The 25777-nt window shown below is 40.2% G+C and overlaps 1 protein-coding gene across 1 annotated transcript in view; it reads left to right on the plus strand.

Annotated features, from left to right (window-relative positions):
• Positions 1-25777, plus strand: part of LOC144271419 (uncharacterized) — a 139226-nt gene that overhangs the window by 39949 nt on the left and 73500 nt on the right. The window contains exons 13-26 of the mRNA XM_077828763.1: positions 3199-3357; positions 4345-4463; positions 5742-6023; positions 8028-8219; positions 8749-8933; positions 10815-10997; positions 14325-14416; positions 14645-14814; positions 16674-16833; positions 17484-17563; positions 19099-19279; positions 20781-20936; positions 22860-22993; positions 23683-23841. Coding sequence (XP_077684889.1) covers positions 3199-3357; positions 4345-4463; positions 5742-6023; positions 8028-8219; positions 8749-8933; positions 10815-10997; positions 14325-14416; positions 14645-14814; positions 16674-16833; positions 17484-17563; positions 19099-19279; positions 20781-20936; positions 22860-22993; positions 23683-23841 — 2252 coding nt within the window. The remainder of the gene's footprint in view (positions 1-3198; positions 3358-4344; positions 4464-5741; positions 6024-8027; positions 8220-8748; positions 8934-10814; positions 10998-14324; positions 14417-14644; positions 14815-16673; positions 16834-17483; positions 17564-19098; positions 19280-20780; positions 20937-22859; positions 22994-23682; positions 23842-25777) is intronic.

The following is a 25777-nucleotide window of genomic DNA, read 5'->3' on the forward strand; positions in this document are numbered from 1 at the left end:
TACTGCCTGTTTCAGTAATTCCAGCCCAACCCATGACTGATTGCCACCTGACCTGAGTCAGACTGCTGATATTAGATGCTGAACTGAAAACTGACGCTGCACAGAAAATCTATTGTGCTTGGTTTAAAACCTGCTTTTGTTTATATGGTAGATTTTCCAGAGGAGAAGCCATTTCAGCCAGTGTGAAAATGATAAGCATCTAGGTTACATAGAAGTGAAGAATCTCACCAGCTTCCTATACAAAAGCAACACACATTTAAGATGATCAAGGATTTGGGATGAAGGAGGGATTTTCTATAAACAACTTCACCATAATCAACAAGGAAGAATTTTAATTTGATCCAGTGTTTTTAACCCTGTCCAGAATCAGCACTAGGGTGACCAGACAGCAAATGTGAAAAATCGGGACAGGGGGTGGAGGGTAATAGGAGCCTCCATAAGAAAAAGATCCAAAATCAAGACTGTTCCTATAAAATTGGGACATCTGGTCACCCTAATCAGCACAGATAGTGACCCTCTTCTCTGTAACCTAGTGTGGAAAAGACAAAAATCTGTATTAGTTTTGATTTATGAGCCCGATCTGCACAGAAATCGAAAATTGTTGTCCGGTTGCTCCAGTGATTGAAGGCAATAACCCTAAAATCTAGAAACTGTCTTGATTTTTCTGTTGGGCTTCTGAGCATGTGGAATTTACACTAGTCCTATAATAGATTCATGGGTAATAGATGCCTTTCAGGGCATAAAGCACACGTTGGTTTTCAGGATCCTTGCTCAGAATAAAAACACATGAAAAATCAAGCTGCATTACAACCCCCTCCCTCCAACAGTCATATAAATACTGCAGCTCTACATGTGAAGCTGGAGCATGGGAACTCATCTCTGCAGCCAGTGCAGCAAGCAATTGGCAGTCTCCTGTTAAGAGAACTGGGTTCCAAAAATGTAACAGCCTCAGATTTATTTACTTTATGTAAAGAGCTTTCATTGCCAGTTGATGGAAACAGACTTGCACGTGCAAGTCTAACCCTTAAGAAAAGTACTCATCACATGAGTTTATTTAGATGGTATTGTAAGTGAAGCTGGTAGTGATGTCTGTATTTAAGGTTGCCTAATACTTTCCATTGTAAATCTCTGTTTTCAATTGCTTATAACTTCGCCTGACTTTAATCGTTTACTCCAGAATTTTCTGTGCTTGCTCTCCGGCCCAGCCAGACTTTTTTTTTTTTTTTTTTTTTTTTAAGTTTCACCAAAATGGATCTGCCATTTCCGAGAATGTGAGGGAATAATTGATCACGTGGCCAATGTTATTTTTTTCAAATAATTTTTGAGGCATTCTATTGCCTCCATTCTTTGAAGTAGGGACTTGAAATTTGGCAAGGGGGAGGTGCCAATGGACAAAGAGACCTCCTGCTGTCCCCAGGAAAATACTTCTAGTTTTGGTCAAGTTTTAAGATTTTGAAAAATCACCATTTGCACATGCTTAGTAGAGCCTGTTAGAGGCTTGGAGTTAAAAATCTCTGTACATTCCATCTGCACTAAGCATACTGTCCAGACTCTCCAGGTATGTCTACCCTGCAATTAGACACTCGTGGCTGGCCCGTGCCAGCTGACTCGGACTCACGTAGCTCAGGCTGCAGGGCTATTTAATTGCAGTGTACACTTCTGTGCTTAGGCTGGAGTCTGGGCTCTAGGACCCTGTGAGATGGGAGGGTCCCCAAACCCAGAAGTTTACACTGCAGTTAAACATCCTGAACCCTGCTAGTGCGAGTCAGCTGGCACGGGCCAGCTGTGGGTTTTCAATTGCACTGTAGACACACGCTCAGAGTTCTCTCACATATTGGGAGTGTGCTCCCAGGCACAGCGCTAGAGCTCTGGGTGTGAGGAAGAATGCAGCAGGAGCAGGAATTGCCTTCCACAATAAATGTGCCTAATTTATATGCTTGGCTATGCTGTCTGTAGCAAATAGACTGTACTTTAGAACCAGGATAGAACACAAGATTCTTGATTCCCCAAATTCCCTTGTTTTCTATCAAACATTTGTGTAAGCCACTGGCAAAGTATGTGCGATGTAGCAGGTGATCCACCTGGAAGATAAAAGCCTACTACTGCTGCCAGTAACTTGTAGCTTAAGTAATTGAGCTTTGTGCTATAGATTTAAAAGCTGTGGGTTCTGACTCTGCTGAAGACCCATGTAAGGGGTCAGTATAAGTCCACACGATATAATTTTTTTAAAGTTTGCTTTTTAAAAACAACTTAAGAAATTACATGCCAAAAACTTCATTAAAAGAATGTTAGGGTTGCAAAGCCCAGGCACTCACAATTTAGGAAATGCCTGTGTTGGGGTGCCCATGCAATCTTCTTTCAACCCTCTTTTGCATATGCAGTCTTTAATTATATGACTATTTGTTGTACAAGATTTTTATGTAAGTCAGTAAAGAGGTGAACAGTAAAATGGAGCAGCAGGTTCCAAGAAGATACCATTCTCTTGTGTTTAAGGCACTGGGTTGAAACACAGGAGAGCAAGGTTCCAGTCCAGATTTTTTCCATAGACTTCCTATGTGATGTTGGGGAAAACCGTTCATAACGCATACTTACAAGGGGGCTGAATTAAGTTTGCATGGGCAGCCTTAATGCTGATTTAATATAGTTTTTAATGTAATTACATAACAGAGTGACCTCTTCATTATGGGTTTATTTGGTGTCAGAGAGCTAGATTCTGCTCTGTTACACTAATGTAAATCCAGAATAATTCAAAATCATTGGAGCTACACTGTTGGTACTGAGCAGCATGTCCATTTTACCTCCAATCCAGTGCATTCCCTTGTGCTATTCTGTACTTATTATTATTTAAAAAAACAACAACATTGAATACTGCAAATAGTGAGGTTGGTTACCTTTAAATACTAGTTAGTTAACTACAGCAATTGGAAAGTGTGTAAATACCATCACTGAAACATAGAACAAACTCTGGCTTTTACTAGGATGCATTAAAACTGGGTGTTTTAAATAACATTGCCAGTGATGAGATTAGCTAGTGGGCTAGACTTTGATTTCTGGAGTTAACCCCAGTGCAGCTGGGTCAGTGACTCTGGATTTGCACAGATGTAAATAAGTGAAGAATCTGGTACTGTATCTTAGTTCATTTAAAAATAAAAAACCCTCTTCTCTGATTGACAAGCCTCTTTCTTTGTCTAATTTAAGTGGGTTCTTTTGTTTGGAGTCACCTCTCTCAGCTCCTGGAGACAGATGATCCACTGAAGCAACATCTTAGAGATTCTCTTCCTGATGACATTCTTAGCAGAGAGTTTGACTGGGAAATATGGAAATATTCCTCTTATTCAGATGTCACTTTCCATTCAGGTATGTTGCGCTTTAAAATTGGACCCTGTGCCGCATGTGAGTGCTTTAAATCCCTGTGTGGCTTTCTTGTTTCTTTATTCCTCACTTTCTCACAGAATATTTTAATTTTTGTGACTGAATAGAACCCAGATATGCAAACGTGGGGCTTGATTCTGCTCTCTCTTCTCTTGGTGCAAATCAGTAGTCACTTCATTGAATGTGACGGTGTACAACAGGTGTGAGTGAAAGGAAAATCAAATCCAATAGACTTTGTTTTGTACTTTCCAGTCATTCCTTTGACCCTACAACAATCTCTTCCACAGGGGCATGGACCTCCAGAGCAGCAACAAAAGTGGTGTTCAGGCTAGTGCAATCATGGGCACTAAGGAGATATGATTAGCAACTGAGCTTCCTCCATATTATAAACTGATGTGGAGAGGAGCTTCCCTGAGTTCACCTCTGAACTCATGTCTTCCTACATATTAGTAGAAAGCCCCATACCACTAGGCACCAAATATACCACTAAACAGAACTCTCTCTGAAATACTTGGAGCTTGCTTCTCCTGTCACTTGCATTGTTTTTATTTTGAAGCACCTATGTTGACTTTGCTGGATGTACACTGATGTGAAAAGAGATTAAGGCAAAGTCTTTTTGTTTTTTCTTTGTTTTTTTTTCTGCACATCTGTTTTTTGTTTTAGTTTCTCAGAAGCAAAGGCTGATTAGTATTTTTGCTCATGTACTATAAAACTCTTTCTCTTTAATTATATGTAAGACATACACCATACATGCTTCTTCCTGTGGGTGAGCTAGGATTTGGGCATACAGTGGTGTCCATTGAGTTTTTGCTATGTTAAAAGGTTAACAAATGGATTCATCTCTTGGCTGAATGTTTTCTTCTTCTCCATAAAGAACAAAACTGCCATTTCAAAGAGAAAGGCTAGAACTTGAAAAGTAAATGACAATATTTGATCTTAAAATGACCCGATGTTTGATATTTTATATTGCAGCAACTGCAGGTGCTAATGTGGAGACTGCACTAGTCTTTTCTCCTGCATCTTTCATCCCACGATCAACAATGACAAACTTGACTATACATACCCTAGGGCGGGCTATAAATCTACTGGAGGTAAATTCTGTTTTTTCCCTCTTCATGGGATGCCTAGTGTATTGAAATAGAACTAAGTGCTTTATAGTTTCTGGGTATAGTTTCCAGTTACGATTTCTTCATCAAGTTGTATATTTTTCCCTGAGATTTATATGAGATTCATCTGGTGAGTTTATGAAAGTTTGGACACAAATCAGCCCTTTCAACACTTCAATTAACAGGCTGATTTGTGTTCAAATTGAAACTCTCTCTACTGTGTTAATGTAGCAGACTAGCCAACCAGCTTATATCCTCCACTAGTGTCTTATCCACATTGGAGATAAAGTCTAGTACGCCTGCCAGCTAAAACCCAATCCAGCTCCTATTGAAGTCATTAGGAATCTTTTCATTGGTTTCAGTGGAAGCTGGATGCAACCCAGCAGAGTTACTCTGTTAGTTCAAGAGTGCTTTTTGTTGCTGAAGGCCCTGGGTTCAATCCCTGCTGACAACGCATGGTTGTGGTCTGTACAAAATGGTGACCCATATGCAACCTCATTGTCATTGTGCCCTCAGTTATACCCGGAATTGCACAGCTGGAACTGAAGGCACAGTTTGGCCTCCAGAATCTTTATTGCAGATGAAGATGCCCATGAGGGAAAGAATTTAGCTTAATTTTCTGACCCGAGATTGCCATTTGCAAGGCCAGTAGTTAGAAAAAAAATCTTTTTACATGAAATGTGCACCAATTGGATATTGACTCTCGTAATGCTGTGTGAGTCAGCTTTCTGAACAGAACCACACTTGAAGTTTCCGTGTAGCACAGAAAAAAGAGGTGTGTAATTTTACAAGCAATATTATTTGTAACATGCTCAACTAGGTGTAGCCAGAACACATGCTTCAGGGTGCAAATGGACTGCTGCCAGATTAAGAAAGAAATGTTTCCCCAATATAGAAAAGGAGTACTTGTGGCACCTTAGAGACTAACCAATTTATTTGAGCATAAGCTTTCTCCTTTTCTTTTTGCGAATACAGACTAACATGGCTGTTACTCTGAAACCTTCCCCAATATAGACCATCACATGTTTGGCTATAGTTGCGGTATGGAAGTTATTAGTGAGGCATCCAGTATTGGCCCCTGCCTGAGGCAGGATAGTGGACTCTATGGACTAACAGTTTGGCCTGGTATGGCTAATTCATTGTTGCTATAGAGGCCTACATTTTGCCAGTCCAGAGCCATTCTGGTAGTTAAATTTCTATTTGCTGAGTATGGACATGGTTATGCCCAGCCATGTGTGGTCTTCTAAATATATTCTCTTCTAGTTTAACGTATGGTTAGAGAATGCGGAGGATCTCATGCAGAAGATGGTTGGCCAACACTCTGCTACTTTTAGTGAATACCTATTTACAAATACTGATGAAAGAAACTCCAAGTCGGAAAATCCAGTAGAGGCAGCTGGAAAACCCAAACAAAAGAAGCTGACTTCAAAGAGAGACAGCCGTGGAGATCGTCTGGTGACCAAAGGGGCAAAGCCCAAGTTAAGAAAAGCAAAGCAGAGCTGTCCAGATGGAAAGTACAATAAGATGAGTGAGTTAGTGAAAAAGGTAACTAAATACACATATCCTGGTAAAGACTTTGAAGCTCTAAAGTAGTCTTTGGGTCTGATCTAGAATTGCTTAGAACTCCTGTATGAAAAGGATGTAGAATGCTGTCCTTTGGATGTGGCAGTGTTTTACACAGGTTTTAATGATGTGCAAGAATAAAGGATGTGGTGAATCATGCCCTGTTTTGCAGAAGCTATGTTAACTTAGAGCATTGGTTCCCAGACAATGGTATATGTCACCAAATACTTTGGGCTGTCTCTCCATACTTGGAGGCTTAATCTTGTTCCTATTGATGTCTGTCTGTCCTTTTTTTTTTTTTTTGGTCCATAGATTTCAAGAGGAACACAAGCAAGCCCTTAATGTTGAGCTTCTGCCTTGGTGCACTGTTGTTGCTTATTTCTTATTCAGCTGTGTGTGCTGTGAGCTGCAATGGAATTCCATTGTGCAGCGACCAATGAAATGAAGATTAGAGTTTGGAGCAACCCATGCTCTGGGCAGAACTGACTGGGATGTGATGGGGACTGGCTGCAACAGCTGAGCTATAGTCTGATAAATTGCCCCAATTGCTCAGAAAGCTGGTCTTTTTGGAGTACAATATATTTACCATCTTTTTTTTTCCTATTGGAAACTAAGAGAGAGCTGTGGTTTATAGGAGCCTGCATATGATTGATGTTAGAGCTGAGCAGATAATGGAAACAAATTTCTCTGAGCACTAAATTTGACAATATTTGTGCTTGGATTTTCTTTGCCTGTATTTGTGCCTCTTTCCATGGACATTCTTGTAATCAACTTTCACTAGCATATGTGGTCTCAGAAAGCAGCTTTTCGGCTTATGTGAATACTCAGGGAAGGAGAATTTTAAATTTTCTTTTATGAATTTACCCAGCAAAATTACGTTATTTTAATCTAATCAGAGGAGATAAACAGTACCATGTGACTTATTTGAGTCTCAGAGCCCAGGTCAATTGACCGATCACAACTACCCAACACAAACCAATTTTCTAATAGCAAGCAATGTTGTCTAATAAGTTCAAATAACAAATACATCTGAGTGACGCAAAATCCGTTCATGGTTATTCTGGAAACAGAGGCCAAAACAAATGTTTAAATTGTTAAAATTTGTCGGTTCAGCTTTTTATTTTTATAATCATTGTTTAATGTGTTTATTTTATATACAAATTCTGATCCCAATCTTGCATACACTTATGCAAGTGCTATACATCAAACTCCTAAGAAGTCCCATTGAAATTAATAGAGGACTGCTCCCACACTTAAAGTTAAGCATGTCTGTGAATGTTTGCATGATAGGCTTTATCTTGCACTGCCAGGGTGTCACAGGTCCTAGCAAGCACCTTCTTCCTGCTACCCACTAGGACTGCAGTGAGGGCTCCCAGCTTCTGCCCCCTCCTCCGAGCGACACCGGGAGCTGGTGGGGCAGAGTGGAGCAGGGCGGGATGGGGCCAGGTCACCAGCTGCTGCCAGCACCAGGCCTCCCGTTAACTCCCCAGGCCACCCTGGACCCACGTTCCCCTGAAGCGTGGGGCCCCCCAAAGTGCTGGGCCCAGGGCGGTTAGCCCAGTCCATCCTATGGACGGGATGGCTCTGCTTGGACCCATTCTGGGCACCACCAAAAATTATACAAACCTGACGCCCATGATTATTCCAGGGAGGTCAGTGGTTTTGTTTCCCCAAAGCCATATCTGTCTCTGGTTCGTAGCACTGTTGTGGCTGGCACAGCAGTGTTCAGCATTTCAGGAGCCCCATCACTCACCCATCTTGAGTATGATCAGTTGGAAGCAGCTATCACTTCTGCTCCCGCCTGAAAGTATCTGATCCTTGGTGTGTGGAATGCTGTACAGGACACAGCAGGCCTAATAACCAGGGTCTCATGTGGTCTTGTCATATTTGAATGGGTTCAAATGCCCCACCATCCCCTCTGCTAATAATCTGAACTGCACTGGCGATGAGTTTGCTGTGAGGTTGTATGGTATTTTGTGTAAATAGCCCCTGCTCCTAAATAACTCTGTACCACTCTGTCAGTTTACTGAAAGGATGGGGAAAAAGAAGGAGCTGAAATGCGAACTGAGCATCAAGATTTTTGGAAATGAACTCAGCTTTTTGGACTGTGAGGATATAAAGAAGCAAGTGAAACATTATTCCCTGAACCTGGCGGAACTGGCTGTCAAGCTTCTAAAGGTAAAAGGAACCATTTTGCTGTTTGAAAGTGGGTGCTTGGAGAAACTAGTTTTGACCTGATATGTAAGAGGTTGAAGAACAGGGATTATTATTTGTTTTAATTGAACCAAATCAGAATATTTTTTTTTAGAAACCTTTAAGACTGGGAAATACACGGGATCTACTCTGGGTTGTAACAAAAGGGGATGTGTTTGTGTCACCATGAACAAAATTTAATTTAATGTCTTGATTATGCTTGTCCCTGTTCTTGTCCAAAAACGTTCCTATTTCAGAGCAAAATAATACCTAGTCTTAAAACACTCACAGGGCTTACTCCAGCTGCATTTGTGCCCTTGCCAAAGATAAGCTTTGGTGTTGGTTTCTTATTTATTTCCAAATCCAGCTCAATGAAAAGGACCTGCTATGGAAGGGGAAATGCTATGAGAAACACAGTGGATGGTTCTGTCCCAAGCAAAAGTCTGGAAAAATCCTTGCAGCTGACTTTATGATATGCATAGCAATTTTATTTTGTTTCATTATTCTGCCATAGGGGCAAGAGGTCCAGTTTAATAAAAGACTGAGTCTGGCTACTGAAGAATTGCTCTTTCCATCAATTTCAGGCTTTCAAGTTAGACTGGCTTTAAATGCTTCAGCAGCAACCAATGTAAAAATCAAAGGGAATGTGGATTTCAAACAACGATCAAATTTTTTCATAAATGGATATCTCAAGCTAAGGTAAAAGATGCTTTATATAGTAGGGAGCAAATATGCTTCATAATTCAAGTACATTGTAGTTAAACTGTAATTACTTTGAACCATGCTGTGATTACAGTACAGACTGTGGGTTGTATACCAATATCGTGAAATGTATCCTAGGAACCTTTGGAAGAGCTTGGTTAACATCTTTAAGAGCTGCAGTAATAGAAGAGAGGCAGCATGGTCAGTGTCTGGAATATGTCAGTGGGAATCAGGAGTCCTTGGTTCTGACTCTGCCTCAGGACATTTTGCCTTTTTAGGAATGTCTACAGTGCAATAAACCCTCCGGGGCACTGAGTCCCAGAGCCCAGGTCAATTGACTCAGGCTTGCAGGGCTAAAAGCCGCTTTGGGGGTTTCAGAGCCAAGGCTCCAGCCTGAGACTGAATGTCTGTATTGCAGTTTTTAGCCCCGCAGCCTGAGCGCCACAAACCCTCATCCGCTGGCTGGGCTAGTCATGGCTGTACCACAGGTCTTTTTATTGCCATGGAGATGTACCCTTTGTTCCTTAATGAGATTAATAATACAGACTCACTTTTATAAGGCACGTGGGTGGAAAGTGCTATATAACTGCGAAGTAAGTACCATGTATTTATTACTTCCACACACTTCCGACAGTGAGGGGAACGTAGTGGTGCTTTAGGCACAAGTTCCATGCGGATGTGCCCTGCAATCAATTCGGAAATCCACGTAGAATAGTCAGCGACCAGCAGTGTGCGATATGTTGCCCTGTTATCAGGAAGCAGCAGTTTTTTATGCTGTCCATTTAATTTTAAATTCTCTATTGTTGTGCTTCTCCAGCCCTGCTTTTTTAGCCAGCCCACCTATTGTACCTCTCAGTCAAGTTTACAAACGTTTGCAGGTGGGTGATCTCACGAGTTGCTTTTCATATCATACAGCTGATTCTGCCTTGGCTTTCATAGGGATCTCCACGATTTTGTCTCCAACGGCACTTGGGGTATGGTCGGGGTGCTTTTTAATTGTAGGAGGCCATTCCATCGAAGTCATTCAGGTGGAAATATGCTTTTGCTGTGTCCTGACCAATCAGATAGCTCAGTTTAAAAAAAATATTGGGAGGGAGGGTTTGTTTTGAATCCCGTTAGATAAGTTACACACCTCCTGCGTTTGTCTTACACGTTCACATTTCCCTTCCACAACCATACCACTTTCCAAAGCAGGTTCCTGAAGATGAGATGTTGGTTTAAAGGTTTTTCTGAGCTATGGATAGAAATCCTTGCCCCAAAAATTCAGTGTGGGAGACCAAAGTATTTCACCCTTCTTTTGAGGCTACTGGTTAAAAAATGTATACCCACTTATTCCTCTATGTTGATGAGCATCACGCCATGTGATATTATGAATTAAGTTTGCATATGAGAATAAATTGCATTATGGGTCAAATATATCCAGTTGGTGTCAATAGGCTATATTCCAGATTATACCAGATGAGGATCTAGCCCAGTATTAGCTTACCTGACTCTGTCAGACTTTTAGCTGTGTTCTTCAGTTATTTACTTGAACTTTGCTATGTCACGTATAAATAGAGATGGGCCTGAATCAAAACACTGGATCCAACCACTTCCCTTACCTCTTCTGGTGGAGTTTGGATTTGAATCCAGGTCTAAATTCCTCAGCTTGTATACATCTCTGTTATAACACAGATTTTTGTTGTGGCTTGTATTAAGATGCGTGTGTCTGAATATTTCAAAGTTATTTTAAAAAACAAAATGTTCACCCCAATTTAAAGTTAGCAATGAAACATGTACAGTGCCACAGAGGATAAGAAGCCTGTGGCTTAGATTATGGTGTTGGTAAATAAAGAAGGTGCTTTTCAGTGGGAACTGTTTCTTTGCATCTCTTGCCAGTGCTTTTATCCAGATTTCTGCCCAAATGGGAATTGTGGGGAATTTGGGAAGAGCTGGCTTGAACTGGGTAACAGGACTGAGGACATCAACCAGCCTTGATGGAGGAATCCAGGTGAAAAAAGGCCAAGAACTTAAAGTTTTCTTGAACACCCCTGAAGAATCCATGGAGATAATCAACTTCAGGTAAGAACAGATGAGTGCAACTGTAACACCACCAGACCCCGGTCGTCGGGTGGAATCGAACCAGGGACCTCAGGATCTTAGTGCATGAGCCTCTACTGCATGAGCTAAAAGCCACCTGGCTATTAGCTAAGGCTGTAGAGCAGACTCACTTTATCTCTCTAGGTGGTCATGGTGCCACTAAATGGCACAGAACACCACACCCAGGAGGTGTGTGGGTTACACAATGTCCAGAGAACACTAACCATGATAACCTTCTAAAATCTGAACTTAGCTGGCAGGTTTGTTAACAGTGTGGGACTTTAAATTTGAATTCAGTTTTCTCCCTGTAGCTATAGTGTCTGCACTTTGGTACTAAACTGAACAGAGTGACTCAGTATGGTGTAGCTATGCCCCGTACAAAGTTGCCATTTTGAAAATAGACACTTATTGGGTCTATTCACACTTCAGATCTTTCATATGATGTTTATGAAGGCCTAGTGGGAGCTAGAAAAAGTGAAAAAAAGCACTGGGCCAAATCCTGATATCCTTGTTCAATTTTTGCTTGATTCTTACTCAGGCAAAACTCCCATTGCCTCAGTGGAGGTTTTGCTGAGTAAGGACTGAGAGAAAACACAGAAGGTTTTTGATTCTTCGTTATGATTCTCAACACAGGCTAACGGTTGGTGGGGCAGGAAAGTGAAACTGGTTTGACTCTTGGTCTCGGAAGTGATTAGGATTCTTGTACGTTTTACTGGCCCACAGAGGAGAATCAGTGTACCCCTTGATCTTCGTGAGAATGTGTAACTTTGTGGGTGAAAAGGTTCATGGGCTCTAGAGGCTGCTGGGATCATGAGATGTGAACAGTGCGTTTTCCTTTGGTTCTTCTGTATGGTTCTGCAGTGGCCACTTGGTGAAAATGTATTTAAGCTTATACTAGCAAAAGCAGCTGGTTTTGATCTGGGGCTTGTAAAAGGAAGGCGTTTGTGGGTCAGCTCAAAAGCAATGAGAAGAAGTGTCTTGCATATGATGATAATGTGTTTCAGCAAGAAGGCAATGATGGGTAGGAATATATGATATATGACAAACTAAACAGAAATATTACCAGGAATGCAATGGGATTGTTCCTATCTGTGCAAGGGCATCGTGGAAGGCAGGAGCTGAAATAACAAGAAGAATTCGATAGTCAGAAGGTTCTATATTGCACGGTCATCAAAGTGGTATTTAAATGCAAGACTGATGTCAAAAGTCAGGGAAATAGTCAGATCTGGCTGGGGTCAAAGCAGTAGGGCTGTCTAGCAACATATACAGCCACTCTCATCATCAATTAATCTATGTGATAACAGGGTAAGTATGTGAAATTCCTGTTTAACAATGCATGCCCATGTGGGAGAATTTTACTCTTATACTGTATGATTATATTGCTATACGTACTATAACTTTGTACATCCTATCATCAGAGTGAGATATAATCATATCACAACCACTTCTTTGTACAGTATTGTTTTAATTAGAGATATGACAGTAATGAACTGCAAAAGACATTTCCTCTCCTTTCCCCAGTTTCTCACTGACTAGCAATGCTCTGTCTTCTCTGGAGCTTTTGCATCCAAGCAATCTATATTTCAGGGAATTGTCCCAGTGCAGCAAGAACGTGGCTTTACTCCTGCAGATTGATAGTATGTAACAACATAACTGGGCTCATTTGGTATACCATGTTTTGTGAGGTGTACCCAGCAGGTGAGTACCTGCTGACATCACTGAATGTTGGGTAAAGGATGCTTCATGTCTCAACAGCTTCCAGAAGTTAAACTGATGAATTGTTTGTGCTAATGTGGGTTAGGCTTTGTAGTGTATATTTCCAGCAGTTTTCTCTTTTCTTCTTACTTTCAGATTTGACAGAAGTCCAAGTGGAAAATTCTGGACCAGCAAGATGGCTGGATGTGTTGACATATTATAAACCACGTGCTCCAGCCTCTTAGACGAGACAACAGATTTATAAAACATTTACAGCATAGTTACTTTTTTTTACCTATGTCTTGGTTTTGCACTCTGTCTTCAGGGGCATTCATACTCATGGAAAAGTCAAGGGATAGAGCATTAATTTACTTTTGATGAGTTTTCAGCTAAAGCACAAAGCAGAATTAGAAAGCTGTAGTTCACACTGCAGGGGCAGGAGGCAAATCTGTTGATGGCACAAGTATTTGGCTTATGGCAACTAATTCAGTGTACTGCAATGTCCATCCAATTCCAAATGCACACAACTTCTCTCTGTCCCCACACCCAACATTTTCATCTCAGAATAATCTTAAATAATCATTTTACCATGATATTAAATCAACGTTATTTCTGTTTCACTTTATTAACCCTTTCATGCCTATCAAGGATGGAGTCTTTGCACACCCTATCTCCCACTGAAGTCCTGCAAGAAATGTAGGATTGGAACATAGTTGATGGCCAGGCCATACTCTAAATTGGGGGGGGGGGGAGGGGAGAGAAGCATAGAGGGCCAGGAATTACTCTAACTTGGGCTGAACTAGTTGGGGGAGGAGTTGTGTCTAAACAGCAGCATCCGTCCTCCCGCTTTCCAACTTCACAGCACCCTCCTTCATGGGTTTGATGTTATGGACGGGGGTATGGCTGTGTGGAGAGGGAATGAGATCAAATGGATGGCAGCCATTCATGGGATCATCCTTCACCTGCGAGCAACTATAAGCAAGAAACACTGCTGTCCTTGGCAGCTCACAATTTAGCACAGAGTTCTTTGTAATTTGCTGCTTTTAAATTCTCTGGACTGCTTTGCTTTTATCCCTCACTATTTTATACACACTATCTCCCTCCTTTTCACTAGATAGGAGCTGCCTCCTCTGTACAATCTTACGGGCCTTATTCTCTGCTCACTCTCTTCAGTGTTAATTAGGAGTTACTCCACTGAAGTCAATGGAGTTGCATTGGTGTGAATCAGGAGAACCAGATCCTATACAATTGTTCTACTTCTAAAGAGTAAGGATTAGAATAAAGAATAAAGAGAGTAAGGATTGTTCTTCATCTCCCAGGGGTAAATTCACCCCTGTGCTGAGACCCATCTATGTACCACTGAAGTCCCTATTAAGGCTTAAAGTGGTGCATAAGCTTTGTGCAAGACTTCCACAAAGAAGAGACTTGCACTCCTAATGAATATAAACATGTAGAGACCTCAGTAGAATGTCACCTTTCTAATAATATTTTTCCACCTAGGAGAGGATGAAACAGACCTGAAAGAAAGGCAAATCAGCGCAATTATGTATAAAAACTTGTAGCAGTGATTAAATAAATCATTTTTAAATGACTATTTGCATTTCTTTGTTATAGCTCCAAATTTTACCTCACAACAATGGATGGGATGGAAAATATTGAAGGTTTCCAAGACCATATAGAAACCAAATCCTGCACTAGTGAGGAAGGTAGGCTTGTGGATATTGTATCTATCATACAGAATTAAATCACTCTCAAATATATATAGAGGTCTGAATCATAACAAACAGCACATTTGACACGATTGTGAATTTCTTCTCATCTCATTACTTCAGAATAATCTACACCTTAGTAATTCTCCTCAGATAGTCTGATTGTCCTCTTGGCTTAATCATAATGCTGTTCTAACTGAACCCAATGCTCTTGTGTTTCACCAGTGTCCAAGATTTTTGGCTGGCAGTTGTGTTCTGAAATGTCTTACCCTGGTAAAACCAGTGGTTTGCCTTTCCCATTCTCTGGACCAGCAAAAGCAGCTATGACGTTAAAGAAGCAAGACAGAGGCTTGCAACAGTACCTGATGGAAGCCGCCTATAACTATACTCCTCAGGTACAATTACACCAGCTATTATTTTTGGTTTGGTAGATATATTCATTTCCATTGACTCAAGTGAAAAATGTGTTTTAGCACATTGTGTGCTCCAGCCCAGCCAGTTTCCAGCAGCTAGAGGATCCAGTTGGCATAGAAAGAAAAAAGTTACTTGGAAACTACTATCTGACACGTGTGGTGGATAATTATTCTTGTCCCTTTATAACAATTAGAGAACAGATAAGTTAAGTGACTTGACTAAGGTCACACAGTCAGACACTGATAGAGCTGGGAGCAGAACCCAGGACTTCCTTACTTGGTGCCTTGAGCTAACCACAAAGCAACACTGCCTCTCTTTAACCCCTTTTCTATACTTGTGCAGTGTAAAATTGTCCTAAAAATCAATCTACTTAAACCAGTATGAGCTGTTAATGTAGGTGCACTTTCGCCAGTTTAAAACTTGCTGATATCAATAAGAAACCAACTTAAGCTAAATTAATTAAGCAAGAGTTAAACAGACTTAAGTGTGTCTACTTTAGGGCCTTGCTCCAGTTTAACAAGATTAGTTTTTAAATTGATGTAGCGCTTTTTTTGTATGGACAAGGCCTAAGAGAGAGGATTTTCTGCACTGTGGAGAAGACAGCAAGGATTTCTAACTTTTCTAAATCTATAGTCTCAAAATATTTGAGGGCTGTTTTCTGGCTGTGTTAATGTTTCAAGGTTACTGATGATATCTTCAGGAAACTGCTTTGGAAAAGTGTTTAGCTAGTTGGTGCCTATGGTGATAGAAGATATAAATATGGGTTGGGGTGGTCTCATTTGTGAATAAAACCAGGAAAAACCCTAGCCATTTGTAATTAGCTAAGTGAGGGAAGCGAAAGGTGACTGGAGCATGAATTCATGGAATAGCCAAAGATCATGCAAAAAGAATTTTGGTCTGAAACAGACAGTCAAAGACACATTTTATGTCCCACCCAACAGGACATTTTAAACAGGCCTGAGAAATTCCAGGCAAAATAGGATGTGATATTAGCAAAGCCATTTGTTGATATCTGCAGCCTGCAATGCTGTAGACACTGTAACTGAGAAGAGAACTGTGATTTTGGAATATCCAGCTCTGGGGCAGGAGAAACGCAGAGATTGACCGTGTAAAATTACTGGCACAAAAATGGACAGTAGAGCTTCTTTCTAATTGGCCCACAATATTCTGAACTGGTCATGCATTTAGTACAGAATTACAGAGTCTATCATTTAAAATGGCACATAAACTAGTGCCTCCCAATCTGTGTTTTCAGCACTATTTATAAAACTTATTTTTTTCATTATGATTTTAGTCCAAAACTTAGCATTCTATTGTCAAACTCTGCCCTATTACATTCAAAGGCTTCCAGGAATAGTAAGGGGAAGACATTTTAATGCTAATTGAATGTGGCCCTAGAATGTGAAGGTACTTAATGAAAATAGTAGAAAATGTTTGAGTGAGTTAAGCTCTATACCTGGATTCTGGGTTAGAATTTTCTCAAAGTTTGGCAGGCTGTGGCACGATTTCAAGAGGCTCTGAGGGTGCTGTGAAATCCTAGGTGTTCAAATGAGAGTTCACAAGTCTATCACTGGGCTGGGACTGGAAAATTCAGCTAGTTGCAAATTAATACTATCATATGTATGAGAAACATTTGGAATAAAAGATAAAATTAAATTGGAAATGGAAATGCACACCTGGAAATGGTTTATACAAGAATTATAGAAGTACATTGGAAAAACAGTCTTAATATCCTAGCAATGCAGCCTGCTGTGATTCCTTGACGTAATTCCATATGGCCAGCTCCATTTTGTAAATGCTCTGCCAGTTGCAGATGTCATGATCATTTCTTTTTTTCTAGGAGGATTCTTGGATTCCAAGTGAAGTTGTCCTTCATTTCTTTATTGGGACACCAAAGTCAGACCTGAAAAGGGATGTTGGGGTTGACCTCAATTTTAATGTCCCACAGAAAAAATTCAGAATCAAATTTATGCAGCCAAAGAAAAAAATCCAAGTCGATGGTAGGTCTTTCAACTAACAACCAGATCCTCTGTTAGTGGCAATCAGGGGAGCTCTGTTACAGCCAATGGAGTTACTCCAATATACACCAGCAGAGGATCTAGCTGTAAATTTATACTGAATTGTATGAAAGCCATTCAGCCAATGTAGATGACATTATTATAGATTCTCCATCAGCTGGGGTAATTGCATCTTTGTTAATCCTAGATGCTCCCAAAGGTTCATGCACTCACTGGGAGCTGAAAATCAGATGGCGGGGGACGGGGGAATTTCCTGCAGAACAGGAATACCAGGTTCCGGCCAGCTTTACTTAAGAGCCTAAGTCCCATTTTCAACATGACAGCCACTTAAGAACTTAAGTCTCAGTGAAAAATCAATGGGACTTAAGTATGTAGAAGCTACATCTCTTTTGAAAATGGGACTTAGGCTCTTAAGTAAAGCTTAGGTTCCAAAGTCAAATTTTACCCCACACCTCTTACTGTTTTCCTTTGCTCTGCTATTATTTGTTGTTTAATTCTGTAAATGCATTATTCACAGCAATTGTAAATACCATGTTGTGATATGTTTCCACATTAGATACAGTAAAAATTATATTGTAGCTTTCTATGTACCAAAAAAAGAAAACATCTGTGTTCTTTCCTATTTCTCTAAGGAAAACTTGAGTTATCTAAGAATTCACGAATTGGACACCTGGAGCTGGTACTAGATGACAAAGATGTCTATTATATTAAGGTACATCCTCAAAATACAAAGTTTTCAATAGTAGGATGAAATAGACAAATAGAAATGGGATGAAAAAATCCCTATAGAGGGACAATAAGACACATGTATACTGAAATAGTGTCTGAATAATCAGTTAGTGGAACGAGTAAGTTCTCTATTACAGGTACATCCATTCATTCAAGTAGGAATAACACATACTGACAGATCATCCCTAAACTGTGTTTTTTTTTATAATCAAATATCCTTAAGCACCAACATATAAGCAAAAGCAATTCTGTTCCATTCAGACTTTGTCTTTAAAACCACCAATAACTGTGCACTATGAGCCTGATCCAAAGTCAGTGAAACTACTCCTATTGACTTCAGTGGGCTTTGGTTTAGTAAGGGTGTATATAGTTTAAATTCCCATGTCCTCTCAGCTACTTGTACTTTTGAAGAGAACTGAGATGTTTGGGTGATAGATAGCTTGGAAGATTGGTAACTGAATACAGAGCCTTTTACCTTCAGCTGCTAGTCTATAAGGCTCTGTGTGAGTGCAGCAGCCCATTCCCCCATGTGCTTCTATATGCTGGATTGGGGCTTTAAACAATATTTGGCCTATTTTTCACTTGCATTTGGTGCTAAATGAATAAACTGAAATGATTTCTTAGAGCAGGCTTTCAGTTGCAATCACAAATTTTTACAATGGTCATGCGTAATGTCTGTGACTGAACCCAGAGTTAGCTTTTCACTGGCATGAATTCTGTAGATACAGGAATATCTCAAATATTCCTCTTTTAAAGATATGGTTTGCATCATAGCTGAGAGATAAACAGGATCATTCCAATGCTAAAGCTATAAAAGAAAAAAAATCACGTGGGTAGAAATTTAACATTGAAATCGTACTGAGATTTTTTATTTCCCCACAGATTTAGGCGGTAATAATTCACCTTTTTTCATTACTTAATTGGCAACTTAGAAGCCGCATCAACATGGGTCTGTCGTCCTAATCCTACTTAATTGTTGCACATGTTTCAACAACTACAGTAGTTTATCAGCTGTTTTTTCCTACAATACAATTTCAATCCAGACATTTTGAACCTTTCTTCTCTTTAGCAGAGCAGCAAATCAAACACTAATTAACATTGCAGAGTGCTGCACTTGCATTTAAGCCAACCAAAATAAAGTTCCAAACTGCCGTCCAGTCAATGTTTTCAATAACACCATATCAAACAAATTTTGTTTTCATTTTGTATTTCAGTTTTTTGGTCAGTCCTGCAACATGCTGTGTGTTTTCAATTCCCACTGAAGTCAGTGGGAGTGGAGGATACCTGGCACCTCACAAGACTGGATTCTTTATCTTGTTTGGAAAATAAATCCACTGTCTCCTCACCCATTACTTGTCAACAGCAGCTTTTGCATTTTCTAAATTGAAAATATAAATATTCCCCCTCCTCCTCCCGCATTGGTAAGGTGCCCATCTCAAGTATCTAGTCACCAAATGCTGACTGAGTCTGTTTCTCAAAACATAATCAAATTGGATTGTTGGGTCGGGGTTTTTTTAGGGAATGACGGGTTTGCAAACAGTGAGTGGGGAGCAGAGATACACAACCCAGCTGGAAGTAAAGCTGATAAAGCAAGGAAGCCCAATCGTTCTGTCAGGAAACATCACTAAGCAACTTGGCAAGAAAATGGCTTTTTCAGTGTCCCTGCATAATTTATTGAAGGATGCAGCATTTCTTTCAGGTTGGTGGACAAAGTACTTGTCATATACATGAGTGGGATCTGGCGTCCTCGGGACATATGCTGAGAAGAGCATATGTTCTAGTTTCCTGCTTTTATAGGAACTAAAATCCCTTTGAAGTTAATTGGGGTGCCTTTAAAATGTATGCGCTTGTGTAACACTTACTTACCTTGAAAAATAATAGCAGTTATACAGTAAATTAAACAACTTCCTTGAATCCCTTTGTCTGAAAAGAAAAAGTTTAAGTAGCATTAACATTTGCAGGGAGTCATTTATTTAAAAAAATTCTAATCCTATTTTCCATCATTCACTATTGTGTTAAAAACCCTGCTGCTGGTAATGTGGCTAGATAAAAAGGTGAATTCATATACTGGACTAAATCAAAGATGTAACACTTAGGCCCTATTTTTCCCCCCTGACAAAATATCTCAGTGTGGTGGTTGTCAAACTTATTTGATCGCGCACTCCCCCTTTTTTGTGCCTGTAGTCCTTTACACACACACTCAGCTCCTGCCACGCAAGTGCATATACTGCCACCCAGCTCTGAAGGCTGCACAGCCACCATCAGCAGCGCAGAAGTAAGGGATCCCATGCTACCCTTACTTATCTGCTGCTGCTGGCGGCTGCGCTGCCTTCAGAGCTGGGCACGTAGCCAGCAGCCGCCGCTCTCCGGCCACCCAGCTCTGAAGGCAGAGCAGCTTCTCATACTCCCTTTCTTCCCCTCCCCCCTGAACACATTCCACACACCCCAGTTTGAGAAGCTCTGTCTTAGTGGAGTCTCCAAGGATCCCCTGTGGGTCATGCTTGCCCTCCCAGCATTGCTTCTATAGAGAAATATTGTAGAGCTCAATATTTATTATATCATAGTAAAGGAGTGGGCTAGATAAATAGGAAAAAATAAATAAAAGGTCCTGTAAAGTGGTGAAAGATGCCTTATTGACAGGCCTGAAAGTGAGCTCCTGTCTTCATCTATAGCACAGGCCGTCCCAGTGGGAGCTTCCCCACACTGTCCATCTCATCTCTATTTTGGGGAGATCATCTGCAGGGTGAGAGTTCAGTCTCTGTCCCTATTTGGTCCTGAACCAGGCTGCTGATACTACCAAGAGTGGCATTAGTTGCGGCCAGATGCAATGTTGTTTCTTTGTAGACTCGTATCCACTGGGAATTGGGCTGAATCCACTCTTCTTTTCATGCAGACCACCTCATAGTGATAGTATATGAATCACTGTAATCTGGGCTGATTTTGAACCAATGAGCTACTGTAAAAGACATGAAAAGCGCTATAGCCATTGGTCAGTCCTTACCACTACCTAAAAGGGCCAATCCTGCAAGGCAGTACACTCTGTCATTGGGGGAGCTGAAGGCACTTGCTATCTCACAGGACTGGGCTGTAGGGCTGCTTTTTAGAAGGCGGTGTATGTTTTTTCCCACCAATGTATCCTTTTTCTGACTGCACAGTTCTCATCATGTGCTGCTGCATGGTAACCTCTGATCTTTCTGTAGTATTTCTGGAGAAAAAGGTTGATGATAAACTGAGGCAGTACTCACTTGAAGGGGAGACCTACCTTCCAGGTGTTCTTGGATCTCACACCATTGGCCTGCTGCAGCAACGAGGGAGCCTGTGGTCTAATGCTCTGAGAATAAAATATGGACTCCTAGGTACTGTGTAAATGACATTTATTGTTATGCTAAAGAGCAACGCCAAAAGATTAGAACGGTCTTCTGTTTCCCAACTGAATAAATGTAACTCTCAGAATTCCAATGAAAACAACCCAGAATAAATTTAAAAAGGGGTTTCTGCGAACATTCTCCAATATTTGCTTTAAAATACACTGTTTCTGCAAATATTTCTGCAGTTGCTAGAATGTTTATGAAAACTGAACAAAACAGATGCACAAATTCAGTGAATTCATTTAAAAAATGAGGAAATATTTCCAGAAATGTTTTGCAATATTTCCCCAGCTACATTATATAGACTAGAAATACCGAGCTATTAAATTTACTGGGCACCCAAAGCAGTCAGACAATCAAAGGAGTTATATGGCTTTTGCTGAACAGCTATAGCAGTTGGTGCACAGTGTGCATTAAAACCTGACCGTGTATATGCATATGGCATATTAATCCTGGGTCATGTGTAGTGGTCTGACTAGCTAAATTTTTTTAAACCAGCACAGATAAGGTTTACTTTGCTAAAAGTCATCATTTAGTGTCATGTTAGTTAGAATATCATTTACAGGGAAACAAATATTCTTCAACCATATTAGTAAATGGAAAGTGTTTGTGCAGTACAATGGCTATTCTGGTTTGTACAAATACCCACTGAAAACAAATATCTTTGAGCTTGGAGCTAAGAATAAGGGACCAAATCCAGACTTACATACAGTGTCGATCCTAAGCATTCAGTCATGAGTTTGGCTTAACAATCAGCCATTACTTTTTGTTTAAATGAAAGCCAAGATTTTCATGTCCTTGTATGGCTCCAGGAGCTAGGCTTTTAACTAAAATCAAAAACAAAAAAAAACCCACCACGAATTGCAAGACCCACAATAAAATCGCAAAAGCTGACAATCTGCTACTTGCTCAGGTTTTGAAAAGTTTTTACCCAGATAAAAATTCCACCAAAGAAGTAAAATTAATGCCTGGGTGTTTCTCTTACTGTTGGGATGGAGGGGAAGAGAGAAACTGTAGAAAATATGTCAGAACAAACATAAGCGGTATCTTGATTTTCCTTAGGCAAAAATCAGCCTAACGACTTGGACCGTTTTCATTTTGTCTTCTGATGTAAAACAGATGTTTCCAATTTCCTAAACTTGGAAACATCTTTTATTTTATTAGAAAATAAAATAAACAGAGGCCAAAGTCCATAAATAAATCCTATCATGTGGCCCATTGTTTTAGGATTTTCATTTCTAATGGAACTTGTGGGATAAATCAAAGTTTTTATGACCTAACCCTGTCACCCCCAACCTTGATAAGCAGTTTTATCAGACAGAGACCTCGGCTAAGACAGCCTCCGCTAGATACCTTTCATTCACACTTCCATGCACTCTAACCTACTTATAGCACTTGGACTGCTCCCTGGCATGTTAGATAGGCACTAGCTACACTTCTGGGCCCCATTGGAAGAGCATGGGACACCTGGATTAAAAGCCTGAAGCCTGTTATTGGTAATACATACCAGTAGCTGGGAACCTTTGGTTTCAATCAGAAGAGGACTCCGAGAAGGATATTACTGATTGCAAACTGTCAGCCCATTTAAATGAACAAAGTGTATACTTCTATATCATATGGTTCTTACTTTGTTAATTAATGTTTTCATTTTCAGAAGCAAGTTCTCTTGTAGAAAACACAAACCCATCATCCCTAAATACATGCTCATTGATATCATAAGAGTGTTCTTACCTCAAGATTCTTAGGATAAAACAAATTATATTTCTGTGAAGAATCTGTTGTTATGATTTCGTGAAATGAAAACTATAATGCAGACTTAGGGTTGTATTGATAGTTTACTGTGTATGAGCTGAATCTTTCATTTTTGAAAAGTCAAAGCATTTCCATATGTGTGTGTGTTGACTCAAACAGGAGATGCAAAAAATCTTCGGCATGAATGTAATGCAGGACAGAAAATTAAAGTGGAGAACAATCCAAATGAAGCATACAAACTGGATTTGGGACATGAGCTTCACTGTACACAGACTCCATCCTATAATCATAAGGTAGAGAGTTCAATATGCTGCAATGTAGGGTTTCAAACACAGGGATATCCCAGAGGTCAGGTTTGGGACAAGCTTTTTTCCCTCTTGTTTTAGTTTATAGCCTATTTACCTACTATGGGCTAGGGCATCAAAAATAAAAGTCACCGATTTCTGCTCTCTGTTACAGCTGTGTAAATCCAGAGTAATTCCAATTACTTCAATTCTTATATATGCATTCATATAATTTCTGTGGAATATTTTTGCATATGCTTTTTAATCCCAGTATTTACATGTTAATATATGATTTCATTGTCTTTTCTGTAGTCAGCGGTCCAGGAATCCTCTTAAGCATACAGAGTCATGGTTTCATCATACTTACATGTCCAGAAATTAGAATGTTTTACTTGGGGTTGTAATGCTTTTCAGGTTCAGTTTGTGATGTCCTTCGGACACTAACTAACCTTCAGCTGATTAACATCTTCAAAACTCCCTGTTCTCTGAATTGTTAAGAGGCAGAGCGGAAGCTTAATAACATATAATGCTGTCTAGTATAAATATTGAGCATTAGCTGTAACATAACTTTTTACTATCACTTGCCTGCTACTGAGGGGTATTTCTGTAGGCAGAGCTACTAACATTCTGTATATGCGCAGCACCATCTGTAAGGGGGAAAAGCATGACACAGGGAAATGGTGTGTTGTGTTCTGCAGGTTCATTTGCGGCATGAAGAGAGTGCATCTCGGCTCTACTCCCAGCTAGACGTCAACTATGGCAAACACTGGGATGAAATCAATAACAAGAGGAAGCTACTGATCAGCCAGACATTTAAAAATAGTTCAAGTCCATCTCAGGTCAACTACTTCATGGAGGTAATAGCACCTGCTGTTGGATGGCACCTGCATTGCCAGGAAGTAAAGGGCAAACTGTATAAAAAAAATATGGAATGAGGCATAACGTGTGCTTGTGCTCTGAAAAAGTGATTATGGTGTAGTGGTCAGCCATGTTCGTCCTTCAATGACATCAAGGTCAAATACATTCACTATGCAAGCAAAAGAGGTTTTCTCTAACTACCAGCTTAGCAAACTCAACCTGGGTTCTGAGAGTCAAGCTGAATTTTTCCCATCTCAACCATCATCACTAAGAATATAATTTCTGTAGTTCAAAATGTTCCCTCACTTACTCCTGTGCAAACAACTTGCATACAATAAATGGAACTTACTAAACAATTGTCTTGGAGCATAGGGAATAGAGCTCACTCTCAACAGTTTTATCCCCGTAGACAATCTTTTTTCATTAAAGCAAACTGACGGAATGCACATCAAGAATAATCTGAGTGAGATGGCTCCATTGTTTGTATAGTCATTTTTCTGAAGCATTCTTATTTTGAGGGATACCATCTCACCAAATGTTATTCATTGAGCAAAGTCAGAATTTTATGTGACAGTGACTGAACCCCTTACACAAATATTATTTGAAAACTCTGTATTTCATTCACGTGATATCTTATTATTTGATGTGAGTTGCGGGACACTAAACACTGAATAAGGGGCATCCCTTAAAGTAGAGGCATGAGTAGTCTGCCTGGCCTATTAAGTGTTTTAAAGGTAAAATTACGGTGTGTGGATTAGATGAACCAGATATTTAGATATGAGGAGAAAGTTCAGATCCATCTGAGACCAAGAAGTTCAAAGATGCGTGAAAATTAAACCAAACAACAAGAAAACCCATTAGTTGGACTTTTTTCAAACTTCAAAAAAAGGTTCAAGCTTGATTTGATTTGAGTTTTTGTGAGGTTTTAGGTTGGCTTATGCAAACTGATTTGCCTGTCCTAATAAAGCTTACCTTGTACACAAGATGCTGCCGTGGGATCTGTAATGTTAGCAATCAAACACAAGAAGGGACCCAGAGCATATAGTATTTAGGTAGAAGTCTTCTTGTAGAATTACAATAGCTGGACTATCTTACAAAACTGTCTCTCCTGATTCCTCCAGACATAAACTGTGGGATCAGAAAAATGTTTCCCCAGTAATGTAGCAGAGAATAACTAGATGCATTATGGTAAGTTTGTGCCTTCCTTTGAAGCATACAGTATTGACTGCTGAAAGAGATAGAATAATGGATCATATGGCAATTCCTGTGTTACTCGTGTCCTGTCTGGATTTGTAATGGATCTTTACAGAAACTATGCATATAAACTTCTATATTAGTTCTTAGGGAGACTGTAACAGAAACACTTACCTCTTCAGTGCCTCCTGCTGCTGCTGCATGCAGTACTCTAATCCTTTTCCTGCTCCTAGCGCCTCCTATAGGTTCTCAGCTTTGCTTGACAGAGCTTCAGTGGCTTGAGGCCTTCTGTGTCTCAACACTCCAACCAAGTCACAAAGTTCAAAATGAACCCCTTCTGTGATAGCAATAGCAAAAGTCCAATAAAACCATCTATCTGCCTTCACCAGGCTCTTCAAACTCAGCTCTGGGGCCTTTAAATTTAGCTCTTCACTCAGGCTTCCAAACAAGCCTTGTCACCTTCTTGGGGTTTACACCACTTTGCCAATGGGGGAACCCAGGCCTGCTCACTGCTATGGATTCCAACCCAGAGACCTTATAAACAGCAGCTACATACCACTTACTTCAATTTATTGCTGCTATTTCCCTGGGCCTCTTCTCACCTGACCCTTTTATTTTCACCCCATATCTCACAGTTACAGTTCTCAGGTCCTCTCCCTCCCAGTTGAAGCAAATTCAGCCAGAACCAAACTTTGGTTATCCCTCAAGCACCATTGGCCAGAGAGGAGTACTCTGCCTTGC

The sequence above is a fragment of the Eretmochelys imbricata genome, chromosome 10 (genome assembly GCF_965152235.1).
Source record: "Eretmochelys imbricata isolate rEreImb1 chromosome 10, rEreImb1.hap1, whole genome shotgun sequence".
NCBI lineage: Eukaryota > Metazoa > Chordata > Testudines > Cheloniidae > Eretmochelys > Eretmochelys imbricata.